Source organism: Schistocerca gregaria, chromosome 3 (genome assembly GCF_023897955.1).
Source record: "Schistocerca gregaria isolate iqSchGreg1 chromosome 3, iqSchGreg1.2, whole genome shotgun sequence".
NCBI classification, from domain to species: Eukaryota; Metazoa; Arthropoda; class Insecta; order Orthoptera; family Acrididae; genus Schistocerca; species Schistocerca gregaria.
In genome coordinates this window covers 605,885,433-605,905,705 of record NC_064922.1, presented here as the reverse complement: position 1 = coordinate 605,905,705, position 20,273 = coordinate 605,885,433, and the positions used below count along the sequence as shown (strand labels likewise).

Below are 20,273 nucleotides of genomic sequence, written 5' to 3'. Positions count from 1 at the left end.
TTAGACACATTCTAAGGAACTGGAATCAGTGTAAGTTTACCTGTTGCTGGAAGCCTGCTGAAGATCAGAGACGCGCTGCGCCGTCTGCCTGTGTCTGGGAGCGGCGCTCACAGCAAAGGGTCTGACGTCAAAGTGCCGGACAAACTAAGCGTCGCGCCGTTTTACTCGGAGATAAGTGTCGGAAATTCCTCCTCTCGTATGCGCGGCACTAAGGATTCTTCCGCCGGCCAAAGCGGCGGGGGTCCGAGTAGGAGGGACCTGACCGTTCCGCCAACAGGTTCGGGAATTTTCTCTCGCCCTGAGGCGCTTCCAGCTGACCCTCACGAAGCGGAATCTTTCCCACAGAAGTAATGCAGAACGCGGAATCTTTCCCGCAGAAGTAATGCAGAACGTTCTATCTGCTCGGAACAGCAACAACCGCCATGTGAGGCCAGTGATATTCGGAGCCCAACCATTGTGCCTCAACATCGACGTGAAAGAGAATTTGGCGCCTGCCTGCAACAGGTTTTTGCGCTTATGGGTCACAGATCTGCTTAAAGTATTCAGCTGCTTTGTACAGTCCCGACATACTCCTCGGGCCACTAAACTAGAACACCATGAAGATGGCATTCAACAACGCCAGACTGGTGCGAAGTTTACTGCGTGCTAGGATATGTAAATTGTTACCATTTTAATGCAGCTACACAAAGTAGGTTGGTGTAACGCTATCTTCATTTTGTGTAGGCAGAGAGGTTTTCATTCAGAAATCGCATTTGAGTGTTGTTAGTCTGTGAAACTTCGCGTTATACCTCGAATAACAAAGAGAAACGTCATGTATCGGAATTTGACAGTGTCAGGTTTATAGCCTATCCACATTGTGGCTTATTGTTGTGCGATACTGCAGCTCGTGTTGGTCGGGATACCACGACTGCCAAGCGAATACGAAATCGATGGCTTCAGGAGAGCCATACTCGTTATGCAGGATGTCAACTGTCACACGCGATTAGCCCCTGAGAGGACAGTCATATTGTCCACCACGATGTGCAGGATTGTACAACATCATGTAGAGTCCTGGTTCTATGTACAGCATCATGTTGGTCATGACTCTGTATGACGGCTCCAGGGAGAATGAATGTTGCTAGATTGTACTCCTGCTTGTAATATGGGCCGGAACTTATTGTGATGGCATGTGGTGCCATTCGCTACGTGGTAACCTCGGGTTTGCATAGCTGGTACATTCAGCACCTGCTGTTGATTTCTGACGTGTTTAGACCAGTTTCTATGCCCTATCTTCGGGGTCTCCGTGCCGTTATCTTTCAATAAAATAACCCAGGACCATATGTTTCACCTGCTGCCATGAGATACGACACCGGTCAAAATTTTCGATCACCTGTCACAACTATGGATTTACAGTTAAAACAGGGATTTCCTTTCGAATGTTCTATCATATTCCTATTCTGATAATGAAATAAATATAAACGTGTAAGACTAAGCGCCTGTGTTGGGTAATTGACTGGCTGTTCGCCTAGAGGTGCGCTGATGCGTATCTACAACAACACTGACGTGCCATTACCAAAAACTGATACATCTGAATAGGCCTCTTTCCTCCTGCTGCCTGTGTAGCAATCAGTTTGTATTAGTTTATAGTACATTCTATGCACCTGGCACTGCATACCTGATCAGGTTCATACCAAATTACCACCTAAGGGGAGAGGACCAGAAGACTGGAATTGAAAAACATCCTGCAATTGTAATTCTGCATCAATAAGGCTATTCTAGTTAGACAATAGCAACAAAAGGTGGCAAATTGCTGCCAGTGGAAGTATTTCGCAACGTGGAAGACCCCAAGCAAATCATACAACCAAGACCAATTCATGCATGTACAGAGACTCGTACTGCACCTAAAATTTGCGAGCAGCTCTAGCCTCTACCTAACCGTTGTTTCGCCGTTTTCTTGAACGAGGTTTAAAGGAGTGTACAACGGCCAAATACCCACTGTTACAAAAACAAAACAGGCTGAAACGATTAGAGAGGGCATAGCAACACATAAACTGTATCTGGAAAACGTCGCTGAATGTTGGAGAAGGTATGAAGAGTCAGTGTGCGACGCTAATGGCGAATCATGGAGGACGAACGGTGATGGTGTGGGGATGTTTCGCTGGTGATAAGGTTAGTCATTTAGGGAGAATTAGTGGAACATTAAAGAATAAAGGATATCACAGGATAATGATCAACAATGTAGTTCCATCTGACATTACACTTATTAGTGGCGGGTTTGTTCTTCAGCATAACAATGAACCAAACATTCTTCTAAATTGAAAAGAGAAATGTGGGGAACTCAAGAATATGATTTGGCTAAGTCATTTATCTGACTTAAATCCCATTAAACTTTTATGGGCTGAACTTGACAGGGGGGTCAGAAAATTTTTAGAGTTGAAGATCCATGGAATAACTTACAGACGTGTTGGACTCCAATATCTGCAAAAACTCTACAAACATCTATCGCCAGAATGCCAGGAGTTTATGCAGCATTTCTGATGGCTGAGGGTGGATATTCTGAAGAGGCTAAAACCTGAACCTTATTGTATTGTACTTAGTGACAGAGAGAGAAAATATTTATTTTGTTGGTCTATTTAGTTTGTACAATGTATTTTTACACTGAAATAAAGTATATAGCTTTTTTCATGGGTGAAAGAAGACTTTGGAGCGATATTGCGCCTCCACACAAAGGGTGTTTGACTACCGTATTTACTCGAATCTAAGCCGCGCTTTTTGTGATCCAAAAAACCTCCTGCGGCTTAGAATCGAGTGCAAAGCAAGCGGAAGTTCTGAAAAATGTTGGTAGGTGCCGCCACAACTAACTTCTGCCGTCAAATATATGTAGCGCTACACAGGTATGCTTTCTAGGCACAAAGATAAATACTGGCGCCAAAACCTCTGCGTCAGTAAATAAATTTTAAAAAAAGGTAGAAGACGAGATTTTTTTCTCTGCCCCGAGTTTCGACCACAGCATTTCCATACATTATCCAATAAAGTAAATACAAATTCCGTATTGTTCATCTTCGAATGTAGTAAAATTTCAATGTAGTACGAAAATCCGACTGGCAAGACTGTTTGGGATGTTTGTCCATGTGGCAAACTCTACTATCTGACTTTTTTCCTATCTGTGAGAAGAGATGGTTGCTAAGAGGAACCTGATGAAATGTGAATCCCATGCAGTATTCTCCTCACCATAAGAATAACACGAATATAAACATTTTGCCATGTATTCTTTAGTGTTTGCTGCTATCACATTTAAATCCTGTATGCATAATAAACTACGAAACTAGAGTGAGACACCAGCAAACGCGGAAGAATATACATATCGTGTCATGTTTATATTCGTATTATTCTTATGCCTAGTACTGATACAGTCAGAAATGAAGCACGGCAACTGGCTAGATTTTTAAATCTAAGATGACTTTAATTTCTGTGCAGAATTTGATGTACTAAAGAAGCGGCCGTAAAGATATTCAAACGGAGAAAAATTTTCGCCTAACTCTCGTTCAGAACATGTTCTATCATACGCAGTCTATTATTTGGTTCTTGTTGATCATTATCAAAGAAAGCCGCTGTGTAGGTAACAACAAATAGCAGTCTCTTGCCATTGTTTCGCTAATGAGACGAGTCTTCTCTTTTTTTTTATTGTAAGCGGCGATAGCGCGCACAAAGGCAAGCCATGCCCCGAGCGGAGACAGGCGTTAAACACGCACTATCAGACTGCGACAAACAAGGCATGACACAGTACAGTAATGCATTTTCAGCTTATAGTGACGTAAACACCTACAACAAAAAATACGGCGCTTATCAGATCAAAGAAAAATAAGCAATCAATTCAAACCAGACGAAGAACGTGAAAAAGGATGAGTACCCGTATAAATACGGACGGTGCGCCTGACGCATAGCAATGGCTACCTGGTAAAGCTTAACTGCTAAGCTTACGACTCGAACCAAAGTACTGTAGCTGTATCATCATTCATTCGACCTAAATTGTGTCTCATATTACAATGGACCAACTTTGTTTCGATTTGGAGGTGCGGCCTAAATCTTTTCTCTCCCATTGAATTTCGAGTCTCAAATTTCAGGTGCGTCTTAGATTCGGAATTTTTTTTCCCCTTTATTTCGAGTCTCATTTTTCAGGTGCGGCTTAGGTTCGAGTGCGGCTTAGATTCGAGTAAGTATGGTAATAATGTGGCCAGCTTATTCTCCATACCTCTCACCCACTGAAAACATCTGGCCATGCATTGTCGGTTGATGAATGCTGGCACTTAATTGAAGCAGTATGGAATGTCGTCCAAGTTTATAGTTCGACCCGACGCACAGCCAGGTCAAACACACTGCTGCTGGCTCAGCTGGTAGCTCTGTGTACTTCATGTCACACCTTGAACACTCTCACATCACTTAAAAATTACACACATAAAAAAAGTTTTGCATCATCCCGGTTCCCAGAACTCCTGAAGAAAGACGTTGACCGTGGATATTGTATCACAGACACAGTTCCTTTGACTATTCAGTGATATCACTAAGCCCACCCAAAGATGTAAACAACCATGCATGAGCAGCGCCTATTAGACGGAGGGCAGGGTCCGACAGCCGGTCAGTTCGTCATTCCACCAGGAAGGAGGTACACGGCTCGTGTTGTCTATAGTTCAGTCATGCCTAGACGATCAATACTGCTGTTCGATCGCGTCCGCATTGTGCCAGGAAGGGCTCTCAACAAGGGAAGTGTCCAGGTGTCTCGGAGTGAACCAAAGCAATGTTGTTCAGACATGGGGGAGATACAGAGAGAAAGGAACTGCCGATGACATGGCTCGCCCAGGCCTCCGAAGGGCTACTACTGCAGTGGATGACCGCTACCTACGGATGATGGCTCGGAGGAACCTTGACAGCAACGCCACCATGTTGAATAATGCTTTTCGTGCAGCCACAGGACGTCGTGTTACGACTCAAAGTGTGCGCAGTAGGCTGCATGATGTGCAATTTCATTCCCAACGTCCATGGCGAGATCCATCTTTGCAACCACGACGCCATGCTGCGAGGTACAGATGGCCCCAAGAACATGCCGAATGGAGTGCTCAAGATTGGCGTCAACTTCTCTTCACTGGTGAGTGGTCCGACAATCGTCGGAGACGTGTTTAGAGGCAACCCAGCCAGGCTGAACGCCGTAAACACACTGCCAGCGAGTGCAACAACGTGGAGGTTCCCTGCTGCTTTGGGGTGGCATTATGTGGGACCGACGTACGCCGCTGGTAGTCAAGGAAGGCGCCGTAACGGCTGTACGATACGTGAATGTCATCCTCCGACCGATAGTGCAACCATATCGGCAGCATATTGGCGAGGCATTCGCCTTCATCGACGACACCTCGAGCCCCATTCTTATACATCTTGTGAATGACTTTCTTCAGGATAATGTCATTGCTAGACTAGAGTGGCCAGCATGTTCTCCAGACATGAACCCTATGGAGCATACCTGGGATGGTTTGAAAAGGGCTGTTTACGGACGACGTGACCCACCAACCACTCTGAGCGATCTACGCCCTATCGCCGTTGAGGAGTGGGACAATCTGGACCAACAGTGCCTTGAGGAACTTGTGGATAATACGCCACGACGTATACAGGCATGCATCAACATGAACAGGACGTGCTATTGGGTATTAGAGGTACCGCTGTGTACAGCAATCTGGACCACCACGTCTGAAGGTCTCGCTATATTGTGGTACAACATGCAATGTGAGGTTTCCATGAGCAATAAAAAGGGCGAAAATGATGTTTATGTTGATCTGTACCCCAGTTTTCTGTACGGGTTCCGGAACTCTCGGAACCGAGGTGAAACAAAACGTTTTTTGTTATGTATATTTATGTATTCTTCTTGCTATTATGTACATGCACAGTGAGTAAAATTTCGTTATATGGTGTTCTGACCACCGTTACTGTTTAAAGTGGCCAGCAGTTTATTTTTTGGAAACAGATGATACTGGTAAATTTCTCTTGAGTATCTTTTGTGACTGAAGGTTTTTCTTTGTTCTGTATCCGCTCTCAGGCCACAAAGTTATACAGGTTGTCATCAGCAGGTTATGATTATAAACGACTGTTCTTACCCATTGCAGTTCGTGTGGAATGTGCGTGACCCCGTGTTCTGGAAGGGTGTGCTTACGGTTCATGTCATAGTTAAACTTGATACCCAAAACAAAAATAAGTGCAGACGTGAGACAGTCGCGTTGGTTACCTTATAAGTTTATAGTGCACTCTACAACTACATTCAATATCAGACGCTCTACCAATGTCTATTAGATTGTTTTATTTGGTCGGTCCAGTTCCATATGGTAAATAAATTGTTGGTACAAATGATGTCGTGTATCAACTTCGTATTTAGGAAAGTACAGAAAATGTACACAGACTACTGTGAATGCACTTGGGACATTGGTGCTCCTTTGTGGTTACCAAGCTATTTGCGATGATAAACAAGTCACGGACTGGGATACAAGGCTCTGACAATTCTCTATATGATGACAGTCAAGACTTTAGACAATTATGTGTGGGAAGTATGCGAGTGAAAAAAGGTTACAAACTGATTGCGAAGAAAATTGGTTTGTATTACAGAGCAGGGATTCATGACATTCGCTAATAACCAGCTAAGAGATTGAAGTTCGAATGCTTGCAAGTACGTGGAATGTTTTGAACTATGATGCCACAGTGCACCTGTTTGGAAGCAGTGAAATAAAACGAAACTATAAGTTTGACATTTGTATCCAACGATGGGCAGTCTGCCTTTCTTAAGTAATATGAAATTAGTAGCAAGTTTCAAAACAGTACACTTGTTTACTGGATGAAGTTTTGGCTGAATCTGAAGATACTGAAAATCCAGTTTCAAACTTTTGTAAGAAAATAATGATCACAGCCTGAGAAAAAAGAATGTGAACACTATGCATACAGTGATTTAACACATTAATCGAGCCCAGGAAACTGTTTATAATGGTTTTATTGTGCAGCATTACTGATACGGTGTGCCATGAATTGGACTTGCTCACTTCAGCTCAGATTTTGCGTCAGAGATTACGTGAGTAATATGACTGCAGGGCTAAAAGTGCAATGATTTTTGACAGATGTGCTCCTTCACTTTCAAGATCACCCCCTCAACTCCCCCTTCCCACTCCCAGTAGGACACTTGTGCTGTGTTTTTTTAGGATCTAATGTATGAATCTGCTGTGTTATCATATTGGTTGGAAGGCAGTTGTGCCTGTTTATTTAGGATCTGATTTATTACCCAGTTAATTACCCTTATTGCTACAATTTATTATCCGAAATGGCTGTCTTTATATTTATGCAACCCTTATCTTTCGCTGCCACATTGGGGTTCTTTCAGTGACTGGGGGGAGGGGCGTGTCCTCCCCCCTTGGGGTTTTACCTGCTCCGTAAATTTCCGTCTCGCCTGTTTTTGGAATAAGGGACTGATGACCTTAGCTGTTTAGTCCCCCTTAAACATCCCAACAACCACCACCACATTATCTTTATTACTATAATTTATTCCAAAGATGGCTGCCAGATGTCTTTTCCAGTATAGCCTTAACTTAATTAGCATAATTTGTGACCAAATAGAGCTGTAACAATGAAACGTGTCTGCTCTAGATAAGTTGTCAATTATGATATTACAGTGGACATAGTCCAGAGTAAAAATGGCGAGAAATTAAAAAATTTCCGAGAGAGAGAGCTTGCATATTGCACTGTCTATTTGTCTAGGAATGTACAGTGCTATTCTGTGTATAAAATGTCACGATATTACAAACAAATGTAAGATATTTTGCTTGTTAACACTTAGTCACATGTTTTAGTGCATTATAACTTTCTAGCATTGTTAAAAATAAAGCAGAAACTTTTTGTGCATGCACCATAAATTACCAGTTTTACTTTTGTAGTTCGTCATCCAAAGGCACGTGCAAATTATCTTAAAAAAATGAAATGTGGCAGTTGTCGGCCAGGAGGCTGCCGGGTTGCAAGTCTTGTGTCAGGTGACGCGACATTGGGCGACTATCATGTTGGTGATGATGAGATGATGACAACACAACACTTAGTCCACGAGCGGAGAAAATCTCCAACCCCGCCGGGAATCGAGCCCAGGCCCGCTGCTTGGTAGGCAAACACGTAACGACTCAGCTAGGAAGGCGGACTAGATTACCATAAATACGAGAGGTTTAATGATTATGCAATTACCGCGATGTGCGTGTTGTAGGATAGAATGGGACTGGGACGTTTATCAAAACAAAAACCGCTATGGACGCCTACCACTCCGCTGATCAAGCACTGAAAGATGTTTCCACGTAGCATCATCACTATAGTCAATAAATTTTTTGTGGGTTTGTGACCGCATTGTCACTGTGTAAGACTACAGACATTTCGGACACTGCAACTGACAGTCTTCTGGGTGTTTTTGTTTACTGCTGAATGCGAATATATATATATATATATATATATATATATATATATATATATATATATATATGCAGACGTGGCTGTTACCTAATTCTAAAAATGGCTTTGAGCATTAAGGGACTTAACTTCTGAGATCATCAGTACCCTAGAACTTAGAACTACTTAAATCTAACTAACATAAGGACATGACACACATCCATGCCCGAGGCCTGATTCGCACCTGCGACCGTAGCGGTCACGCGGTTCCAGACTGTTGCGCCTAGAACCGCTCGGCCACCCCGGCCGGCCTATCTAATTCTGATAGGCTATTAAGGCTGAAGGAGAGGGATGTTAGAAGTTCTTTATTGGTGTCAATAAAGAATCTTGTATTTATCATTACTTCATTCTAGTACTTTTTCTTTCTGGCGTCACCTGCAGCAAACGCTGTTGTTAGTATCTCACACATATGTTCCAATCAAGGAAGGCTGATAATGTCATTTGACTCCATGGTTTCACGTATCAATCTCTATGCCTGCTTGACTTGGGATAAAGTTGGGGAGGTGTAATCGTATACGGACATCACATCCTCATAACCGGCTACGCGAGGCTGGTAGATTTATAGCGGTAGTATATCAGATAGGGTCACGCACAGGAAAATGCTGCATTACTAGAATAGTCTTCGGATTGCGGTAGTTATGGGTGTATCTAGTTACATCTACGTCTTCAAATATGTAGTTCGCCCTACAATGAATGGAGGGGGGATACATCATACTGATAGTATCTATTTCCTCTTCTAGTCCTTTCTAGTACTGACTACGGAATAAGCCCACATCTTATTCTCGTTATCTCTAAGAAAAAGCTGTAATGGGGGTAGCAGAGTTACCGCGCAGTCTTCCAGAAATACAAGTATATAGTCAGTCAGTTCAAAAAGTTTAGAGACTGGGTTATTAAAAAATGTAGAAAAGGTAAGGTGATTATTTTAATCTATCAGATTACGTCACCACAGGGTTGACACTTCATGTGAATCCTGCACTTTGCAGTTTTGTGCTACCTTCGCACTGATAACAGCAAATCTGGCCGCCAGTGATGTTTTTCTCCCAGAAAAGAATTGTCAGAGTTTTGACTTACAATCAAGTCGCGGCAGCCGACCACGGGTCGTTGATTTTGTTTGGGGTCAAGGTGTGCGGGGCAAAATTTGCTGACATTTTTCTCTTCTTCAGAGAATTTTGGGCAACGTCTTGAACACTTGATTGCATGTGTGACAACAATTTATCTCACTACGTCCGTACATCCACTGTTTATATGCCTGCTCTCAACTGACTACTCTAATGCACACCTCTTGTTTACTGTCGTTAGTTCCAGCTGCCACCGTAGTTAGTGCGTTGACGTCACTTAAACGCCAAGAAAAAATTCAGTCTCGCAACTTGTTGGGCGGACGCTGCATCTTCTACACTTATCCCTTAGGTTTTGCGTCATAACATCGATGCCTTTCTTCCAAAGATTCCCAGTTAAATTACCTGAAGATCTCCATAACGCTTTAGGGGGGGCGGCTATACCGATCTGTTGCGATCTAGTAGCGCTGTTCTACATTAATTCGTAATCGGCTGTCATGCGTAATAAGATGTCCACCCATTGGAACGGTAGTCTAGAACTGATAACACTAACGTCTCGTGTTTTATGCCCTTTACAGACCCACTACAATTTTCCAGAACCTTCCAATAGTTCTAAATTTTCTGTTCGCTTTTACGAATTTTTGTTTTACTAATTCATATCATTTTAAATCGTTTCTTAGTATGCCCCCAACCTATTTAAACAAGCGGCCGCGTAATGGCGGCCGATCTCTTATACCCAACGTAAAGACTATTCGGATGGAAGTATTAGACAAGCAAGTGGCCATCACATGATTTTCGCTGCCATTAATGTACTCCGACTTCAAATAGCAGGAAGAAAATATCACTAGACGAAACAACGTGGATGCTATGTAGTTTCACTGGAAGGAGAACAATGGCGCTAGTCTCGAAGAGACAGCCAGAAAATTCGGAATACACAGAACGTGTTCACAAACTCAAAACGTGAAGTTCTAGTACTTAACACAAAGGAGTTACATTTAAAATACATTGCCGAAAATAATTATTACACGTTTTTAGAGATTTATTGATGCAGCCGTGCATAAGGAGTACATGAAATGATTGCATTTACAGGTCAGTAGCACAAGTGGTTCTGAGCTCCCAGGTATCTACCCACGGTGAAACACACATATTACTATGTGATATAGTCTCCACAGGCGACAATGCAGGCACTGACTGTTGCACCCAGCCGATCGTTCAGATGGCGAATACTGTTCTGTCACGATTGTTCGACCTGACCACGTAATTCTGTAAGAGTTGCTGGTTGACGAGTCGCACAAGTGAACTCTCGTTCCATCTTATCCCAACCGTGCCCAATTGGAGACAAGTCCAGAGATCGTCCTGGCCAGGGAAGTTGCTGCACGTCTTTCAGAGCACTCTGAGTTTCAGGGGCAATATGTGGACGAGAATTAACCTGTTGAAACAACATATCACCTTTCCGCTGCAAGAATGGCAAAAGAGTGGGTCTAACAACGTTCTGCAGTTACCAAACGCTGTTTAGCTTCCCTTCTAGAAACCCTAAAAGGTGAACGAGAGTTGTAGGTTGTTGCACCTCAGGCCACACTGCTGCACTCTACGAGACAGTGCTCCTCAGGTCTATGTCATACGTGCAAGCGACCATCACATGCGTGCAGGCAGAATCTGGTTTTATCACAAGACCATAGCGTGCTTTTCCATAGCCGAGCCATGCACGTCGATGCTGTGGCGTGAGTGTAAGATGGAGGAATGCGTGCCCATAGTCCCACTGCTAATACGCAACTGGTTCGCAACGGTTCATGTTGATACGTTTGGGCTCACAAGCCCTCTTATATGTGATGTGGTAGCTGTACGATCTGTCACTGATACCCTTAAAATACGACGATACTGGCGGGCACCTGTGTTTCGTGGATCTGGAGAACCTCGTCTACGGGTGTGAGGATGTCTGTGTGACAACTGATAACAGCTTCGTCGCGCAACTGACGCCGCACGTGAAATTTATGTGGCAGTTCTCCGAAAGGACCATCCTGCCACTCAGAAGGTCCCAATTTGACCCCTTTAAAACTCGCTCAGTTCACTGCAGGAAGCACGAATGCGTTTCCGTGGCGTGTTTGCCTGCTTGCTTCACACGTTTGCACTACACTGAGACTTCTGGCTGTCAGCATTCACTGTTAAAAGTTAGACACAAACGGTGCTCTGGTGGCTGTGCTATTACTCTATCTGTTGGCAGACGACCTTGTATCACTATCAGTACAGCTACTAGACCACAGGTGGCATACGCCGGATCAAAATCGACGTCCTCTTTCCAGGTTTACAAATTTTTTTCGGCTGTGTAATTGTACATCGAATAAAGTATGAGGGCGTACTGAAAAGTAGTGCCTCCGAATTTTTTATTTGAAAATTCTTAAATCGTTTTAAATAAAACAAACTTTATTAACAGCCTACATCTTTATTCCTCATGTTGATTTTCAGAGCCCTGTAGATAGACGGCTTCGAACTGTAGCGTGCTATATGGGGGTGTTTAACGTAACTATGTCGGTGCGTCAAAAATAACGTGCTGTAATCGAGTTTCGAATTCGAAGAGAACAATAGTCGTGTGATGCACACCTCTCTAGCGTTAGTTGAGGTTCTATGTAAATTCGTAAGCTTTCGCGCATTGGCACAGGTTCAGCATGGCTATTGACGGATTTGGCATAGTTAATTTATGGAGTGGCCGCATGCCCTTCGTGTTGCCACCCTGCTAACCCATGGGATGGAATATGTGTAGCCCAAGTGTATGCGTATCGTGTTATTCATGTGAAAGCGGAGGAAAATTTTCGTAAGTGTTAGCCAATGTGCAAATGTACCAGCCCAGTATTCACGTAGTGGGATGTGGGAAACCGCCTAAAAACCACTTCCAGGCTGTCTGACACACCGAATCTCTTCCTTAATTCGACAGGAGGATTCCTTCCGTTGTTGGCACACCTTCTGACCTGACATGGCGCTTCAATACGCACGGATAACCGGCCGGCTGTGTCACCTTGTAAAACACAAAATTTTATGAAACGGCGTGGAAGTACACGAAGAAAGATTTTAATGAGAGTGATGTTTTATAACATCACTTATAGCAGTGTACTTCTAACTGGATGTTACACATATTGTTTCATTTGAATTTTCTCATTTCTCAGCTGTTTTCCTTACAACATCCAGAGACTTCTCGTGGCTTTGTTTACTAGACATTCTTCTTCCTGAAAAGCAATTTATAGAAGTGTACTCTTCATCTAATTCTTGTACTCTTCCCGTCAGTTACCCCTTGTTCGTCTGCAGAGAAATTGAAGTCGAAGAGATACAAGCCATCAGGGTCTATTCTTATTCTCTGACAGTCGCTAGACCAGCTCCCAACGTTAAGGGAAATTTCCGACAGTTGTCCCAACGTCCGTGTGTCAAACGTTTTATTGTTTAAAATTACTCAGAAATTTCGACATTTAATGTCTGTTTTGCTTACAGCATTGACGTAATGTTTGCTTCTGCTTGCTGATTTACAAACTTTCATCACGTTTATCCATTGTGCTATATGCAATCAGCGAACATTAGTGTCTATTCATTATCTTTCTCTGCACGAGTTTTCTCCCTGTCACAGTAAGACGGAGGACACGTTATTCAGCTTTAAATACCTCCCAGGGGGACATTTGCAAGTGGTAAAAGGAAAATTATATCCATTATGAGATCTCTCTTTTAAATCATAAGACAAGTCATAAAACGTCGAAAAAACAGTACTTTGCACGTTGTTACTTCATTGCAGAGTATTTGGTGTCCACGACTAGGCTTTTGTTAACGACTTCCTAGAAGCCCAGGGATAATTTCCAGTTACTTATAAACGAAAAGAAGTTCTTGGAATCTGTCCTTACGTAAAGATTACGTTAACATCGTTTTACATAATTACGTGAAAGTAAGGAAGAGAGAAGGATTAGGCTTTAAGGTTTCGTCGTCCACGAGGGTAGGAGAGGCGGATCACAAGATCGGATCGTCGAAAAGGAGATCTGCCGTGGCCTTCTCAATGAAACTATAACTGTCTTAGCGAAACTACGGAAGACCTATGTGTTGACTTCCGGAAGAGAGCAACTGTAATGACCTTGTCGTCCACGGGACATTAAATGTTAACCTTACTTTTTTCCAGACGTCGTCTGAAGCTACATGCGACTCCAGTGTTTTAATCTTCACACAGCCTCGCTCGATGTGGAGGCTAGTGGAGCGGGGCGCTGTGGACAGTACATCCTCAATCGATAGAACATTGAAATTGTAGTTAACGAAGGAGGTGATGATACCTCCGTCCTTTCCCCTTTGTCCAGCAGAGCTAAGGAGGCGCGTGGATTAGAAATTCGCATTTTAACTGATTCGTCCGTCGGTTTTTGGTAGTATAACGTCATAATAAATAAAAGCCACTTAATGCCTATGTTCCACAAGATTATAATAGCATATAATCCTTTAGAACATAAGAAATGTAGTGGTTAGGAATTAAGCTCCGAGCACAATAAAAGAAAAGAAAGTTTAAGCCCGCTATTGATTCCACGCGCCTAACTTTTCCTGTGTCAAACATTTGCCTGTAATACTTTTAGGAATAGCGCTCTCGGAATTGTCAGTCGATTTACTATTAAAATTGTAACAAAATTTGTGTAAACTGTCGTCCATGAACCATAACCCAGCTAGCAATTGTTTTCACTAATAATGACTTTGAAATTTTCCACTATATGGGGAGCATGTTGATATCTATGCCGGCCGCTGTGACCGAGAAGTTGTAGCCGCTTCAGTCTGGAACCGCGCGACCGCTATGGTTGCAGGTTCGAATCCTGTCTCGGGCATGGATGTGTGTGATGTCCTTAGGTTAGTTGGGTTTAAGTAGTTCTAATTATAGGGGATTGATGAACTCATCTGTTAAGTCCCATAGTGCTCAGACCCATTTGAACCATTTTGATATTTATAAAAGGCTATGATGGCAGAGGAAAGCACCACTTTAAATTTTTAATTTCTGTCTCTTATAGAACAGAGTCTTTCGGAAATGTTCTAAACGTTGTCAAGAGTGAAGAGTCGTGAGGTACAACAACAATTCCAGTTATACCGTTAGTGACCAAAGAATCAGAACACAAAGACAGATTGGAAAAGGAAATCAGCCCTTGCAAAGGAACCGTTGCGGTACTCGCCTTAACTGATTCAGGGATAATAGGGAAAAACTAAATGCAGATAGCCGGACGGGATTTGAAACGCAGTCCTACGGAATACTAATCATTACACAACGTCGCTCGGTGCTAACTACACTACTCTCACACAAGTTACCGTCTGCGGCTTGGAGAAGAATGGTTTTAAGTGTTAGCAGGTCTCCACGCTACGCCCTTGCCTGTGACGAAACGATAGTTAGATTCATCAGTAAGATCACGCGCTAGTCGAGTTTCGGATTTTCAGGTGAAATTGTTAGGTGAAGGATAGCGCCAGCATGTGTTAAGGAAGAAACATCGAGACCGAGAGAGAGAGTGCCTCCCTACTGACTGATGGTGACAATAATGAAAAGCAGGGTCTCAGCTATTGTTCGCGCACAACCTCAGAACATGATTAACCAGTTGGTTTCATGGGACCACTTGTTACTGATACTGCAATTTACTTTCTAAACCCAGTTTACTGAGCATATCGAGGTGTCGTGCTGTTTGGATAACATTGTTACAGGTCCTCTCTTGTCTCAGAGGATGAATTAATTACGTGGAGTAGAGACTACTAAAAACTGAAGTTGTTTTAGAGAGCAAAAATAAATTCTGTGTCTCGAGAAATGAGACGAGAAGCTTCACGAACTTACGATGCTCCAAAAGATAATTCATATTAATGGATGGCTCTCAGCTGCTGGTGTGTGCGTACAGGCTGCGTCAATGTGGGCGTCACTCGCGTTTCCTGCTGCGGTTGTACCTGCAACACAAGAATTTAAATTTCATTCCACTGAAAAATTTAATCCATAGCAAATCTAAATAATTTTGATGGGACGGGAATTCAGTGTACAGCTCCTTGCGATCACGAGTTTGTTTTCTTAACCGCTGTTCGCATTTATCCTCACTTGAAGAATGGAATGATTTTTCAGTTTGAAATCCATGTTATTGGATCCTATACGGCTTTTATCAAGTGATGACCTCTACTATATAAGATCAGCACAGTATATTATGTTGTAGCTTTGTAGAGATATGATGTCCTAGAGATACTTTAGTACATGTTCCACTAATCACTAAAGATTTTCTGGCAATGTCTTCACAAACCGATACTGTTATAGAATTTCACACTAAATCAATGTAAGGTTTAAGAGTGTCAGTTACCTTACGAAGAAGCTAAACGAAAAGGCTACACCCAAAATTAGAACTTGCCCTCGCGTCTGCTGGCTTGATTATTAGGATTATATCAACCACTCCGGTAATTCAGAAGCAATTACATTTCCACTTTCATCGACCGCCACGCAAATGTAACAGAAAAATGTAAAACGCGTTCTGTATCGTAGTTCGCAGAGTCGCGAGCGTCACACTCCAATGTGCTAGCAAGTTTCTGTACATATATCAGACATTATTTCGCAGCGGTAGTGTCCAGCGTTGAGGCCGATGTCGACGACGCATGGCCTTCGCACATCTCCGACCACCGGTGTAGGTCGTACTGTTGACACAGCGTCACGGTAAGTGGCTCAAGGTTGCATCGGCAGATGCATTTCGCCACGTTTAGCGGTCACAGCATACTAGTTTCAGTCGGCATCAAAAGAACTCTGTCGCAACGGATATGTAAGGCTCATAAGCGTGGAGTTCCGGTTTCTACAGCTTCGATAACCACAGTAATCTGAAGGACTGACTGTTCACTTGGTATGCAGCTTATGATACGTAATTGTGTTCAACGTAACATTTGTATTAATGTCGTGTTCAAAAACTTAATTTCTGCTGCATTTGTTGGAGAAAGGAAAACTGTGTTGCATCTAGTGTACAACTACTAAATGCTGTAGAAATCTGAGAGCAACTTTAGGTACTTGGACATCTCTCTGTACGGGAAGGATCAGTATTCTGTCCAACCAACTTCTTGTCTAAAGGAGCTTTCATCTTAAACTGATGAAATGAAAGTTTTTTCAGATAATGTATTATTTGCAACGGAATCCACCAGAGACCTGTCGTAAAAGGATCTTTACAAAACCTAACTTATAAGTTAATGAAATAGGATCGACAGGAATTAAACAAAAAACAGTGACGGGTGGATAAAAATATATAATGTGCAGATTGTTCAGAACTGCATCTGGAAACCACGTAACTCACATTTCCTTAGTTATGCTCTGCACGTGGTTGCTGTTTCTGGCACTAAAACTATCAGATCGATAACACGATCTGCCTCACTCGTTTGTAGATAATGAAAAGTGTGAAGATTAGATTAGATTAATACTTGTTCCATAGATCATGAATACGACACTTCGTAATGATGTGGAACGTGTCAGGTTAATGAAAGATGTCTGTACAAGATATTACATTACACAAAATATTGCATGACACTAATGCTTAAATTAGTTTTTTTCCCTCCCTTAATTTATATCTAAAAATTCAGCCAATGAGTAGAAGGAGTTGTCATCTAGAAATTCTTTTAATTTATTTTTAAATGTTGTTTGACTATCTGTCAGGCTTTTGATGCTGTTTGGTAGGTGACCAAAGACTTTTGTGGCAGCATAATTTACCCCCTTCTGTGCCAAAGTCAGATTTAACCCTGCATAGTGAAGATCATCCTTTCTCCTGGTGTTATAGCTATGCACACTGCTATTACTTTTGAACTGGGCTGGATTATTAACAACAAATTTCATAAGTGAATATATATATACTGTGAGGTTACTGTGAGGATCTCTAGATCCTTAAATAGATGTCTGCAAGATGACCGTGGGTGGGCTCCAGCAATTATTCTGATTACACGTTTTTGAGCAATGAATACTTTTCTAGCCAACGATGAATTACCCCAGAATGTGATACCATACGAAAGCAGTGAATGAAAGTAGGCATAGTAAGCTAATTTACTAAGATTCTTATCACCAAAATTTGCAATAACCCTAGTAGCATACATAGCCGAACTCAGACGTTTCAGCAGACCATCAATGTGTTGCTTCCAGTTTAACCTCTCATCAATGGACACACCTAAAAATTTTGAAAATTCTACCTTAGCTACAGACTTCTGTTCAAAGTCTATATTTATTACTAGAGTTGTGCCATTTACTGTACGGACCTGTATATACTGTGTTTTATCAAAATTTAAAGAGAGTCCGTTTGCTGAGAACCACTTAATAATTTTGTGAAAAACATCATTTACAGTTCCATCACTTAGTTCTTGGTTTTTGGATGTTATTACTATACTTGTATCATCAGCAAAAAGAACTAACTTTGCATCTTCATGAATATGGAATGGTAAGTCATTAATGTATATCAAGAACAGTAAAGGGCCTAAGACCGAACCCTGTGGGACCCCGTGCTTGATAGCCCCCCCAGTTTGAGGAATCAACTGTTGTATTAACATTACATGAACCACTTATTTCAACTTTCTGCATTCTTCCAGTTAACTATGAATTAAACCATTTGTGCACTGCCCCCCTCAAACCATAATGATTTAGCTTATCTAAAAGAATTCCATGATTTACACAGTCAAAGGCCTTTGAGAGATCACAAAAAATACCAATGGGTGATGTCCGGTTATTCAGAGCATTTAATATTTGATCAGTGAAAGCGTATATAGCATTTTCTGAAAACCAAACTGACATTTTGTTAGTACTTTATTTTTACATATATGGGAGGCTACTCTTGAATACATTACTTTCTCAAAAATGTTTGATAGAGCTGTCAGAAGAGAGATTGGACGATAGTCATCCATAAGCGTCCTAAAAAAGAATCCGCTAAATTTCAGTTACTCAATAAATCACACAAATCTATAGGCTGTAAATTCGTCTAAATACTTAGACATTACAACCACGAATAACTTAAAGCGGAACAATAATGTTGTAAGGAAAGCAAACTAAAGATTGCGATTTATTGGCAAAGCACTCAGAAAATACAGAAGTCTACGCTTGTCCACCCTCTTCTGGAGTACAGCTTTGTGATATGGGATACGGGGATACGCGTTGACGAAGGACATAGAAAAAGTTCAAAGAAAGGCAGCTCGTTTCGTACTACTGCGAAATAAGGGAAAGGGTTTCACGGATATGATACGTGAATTGGGGTGGAAGTCATTAAAACAAAGGCGTTTTTTTGTTGCGGCAGGATCTTCTCATGAAAGTTCAATCACCAAGTTCCTTCTCAAATTACATCCTTTTGAGTAGCTAATCCATTTATATGTGTAGCGCTATACACGAAATTCATGTCGGCCATTGTGAAACCATCCATAGTGCTCGAGATCCGTGCGTGAAATGATGAATCCAGGTAGCGAAATGTTCTTATATGCCGCAGTCATCAGCGCTCTCTAGCGGCTCTAAGCAGCATTACCACACACAAATTCTTATACGACATCAGCTTGTTTCGGTTCTCTCTACCTGCCGTTATATTAGGACCACCCTGTATACATAAAAATGGTTACTGAGAGACTACACCATCCTTTTCGTTCTTGTTTTACAGTTAGTAACTCTTCACTATGATGCTCGACAAATTAGGGGTGCACTGTAGTCAGTTAATATTTCCCATAATTTCATCCTACCTAACTTACTGTAGGCCTCATAGCCTAGGAAGAGAAGTAATAGTGCCTTGTTGAACTCTCTTCCCTTTACTGTCTGTTTTTTTTTTCTTCAGCGAAAGCCTAATCTCCACAGAACCTACCTTTTTCTTCTCTCAAAAATGTTTCTGCTATTGGCTGGGGTTTCCTTTTATTAATAGATTAATAGGTTTTATAAACAGTATTTAAAATGACCCCCCCATGAACCATGGACCTTGCCATTGGTGGGGAGGCTTGCGTGCCTCAGCGATACAGATGGCCGTACCGTAGGTGCAACCACAACGGAGGGGTATCTGTTGAGAGGCCAGACAAACGTGTGGTTCCTGAAGAGGGGCAGCAGCCTTTTCAGTAGTTGCAGGGGCAACAGTCTGGATGATTGACTAATCTGGCCTTGCAACATTAACCAAAACGGCGTTGCTGTGCTGGTACTGCGAACGGCTGAAAGCAAGGGGAAACTACAGCTGTAATTTTTCCCGAGGACATGCAGCTTTACTGTATGATTAAATGATGATGGCATCCTCTTGGGTAAAATATTCCGGAGGTAAAATAGTCCCCCATTCGGATCTCCGGGCGGGGACTACTCAGGAGGATGTCGTTATCAGGAGAAAGAAAACTGGCGTTCTACGGATCGGAGCGTGGAATGTCAGATCCCTTAATCGGGCAGGTAGGTTAGAAAATTTAAAAAGGGAAATGGATAGGTTAAAGTTAGATATAGTGGGAATTAGTGAAGTTCGGTGGCAGCAGGAACAAGACTTCTGGTCAGGTGACTACAGGGTTATAAACACAAAATCAAATAGGGGTAATGCAGGAGTAGGTTTAATAATGAATAGGAAAATAGGAATGCGGGTAAGCTACTACAAACAGCATAGTGAACGCATTATTGTGGCCAAGATAGATACGAAGCCCACACCTATTACAGTAGTACAAGTTTATATGCCAACTAGCTCTGCAGATGACAAAGAAATTGAAGAAATGTACGATGAAATAAAAGAAATTATTCAGATACTGAAGGGAGACGAAAATTTAATAGTAATG

At 42.1% G+C, this 20,273-nt stretch overlaps 1 protein-coding gene across 2 annotated transcripts in view; it reads right to left on the bottom strand.

Moving 5' to 3' along the window:
• Nucleotides 1-20,273, bottom strand: part of LOC126353851 (fatty acyl-CoA reductase wat-like) — a 221,693-nt gene that overhangs the window by 98,966 nt on the left and 102,454 nt on the right. Inside the window, exon 2 of one of the 2 annotated variants that reach the window (XM_050003008.1) lies at nucleotides 15,349-15,455. In XM_050003008.1, coding sequence (XP_049858965.1) covers nucleotides 15,349-15,370 — 22 coding nt within the window. In that variant the 5' untranslated portion in view covers nucleotides 15,371-15,455. Of the gene's footprint in view, nucleotides 1-40; nucleotides 108-15,348; nucleotides 15,456-20,273 lie in introns of those variants that run through there. The other variant, XM_050003009.1, reaches the window with a different exon arrangement.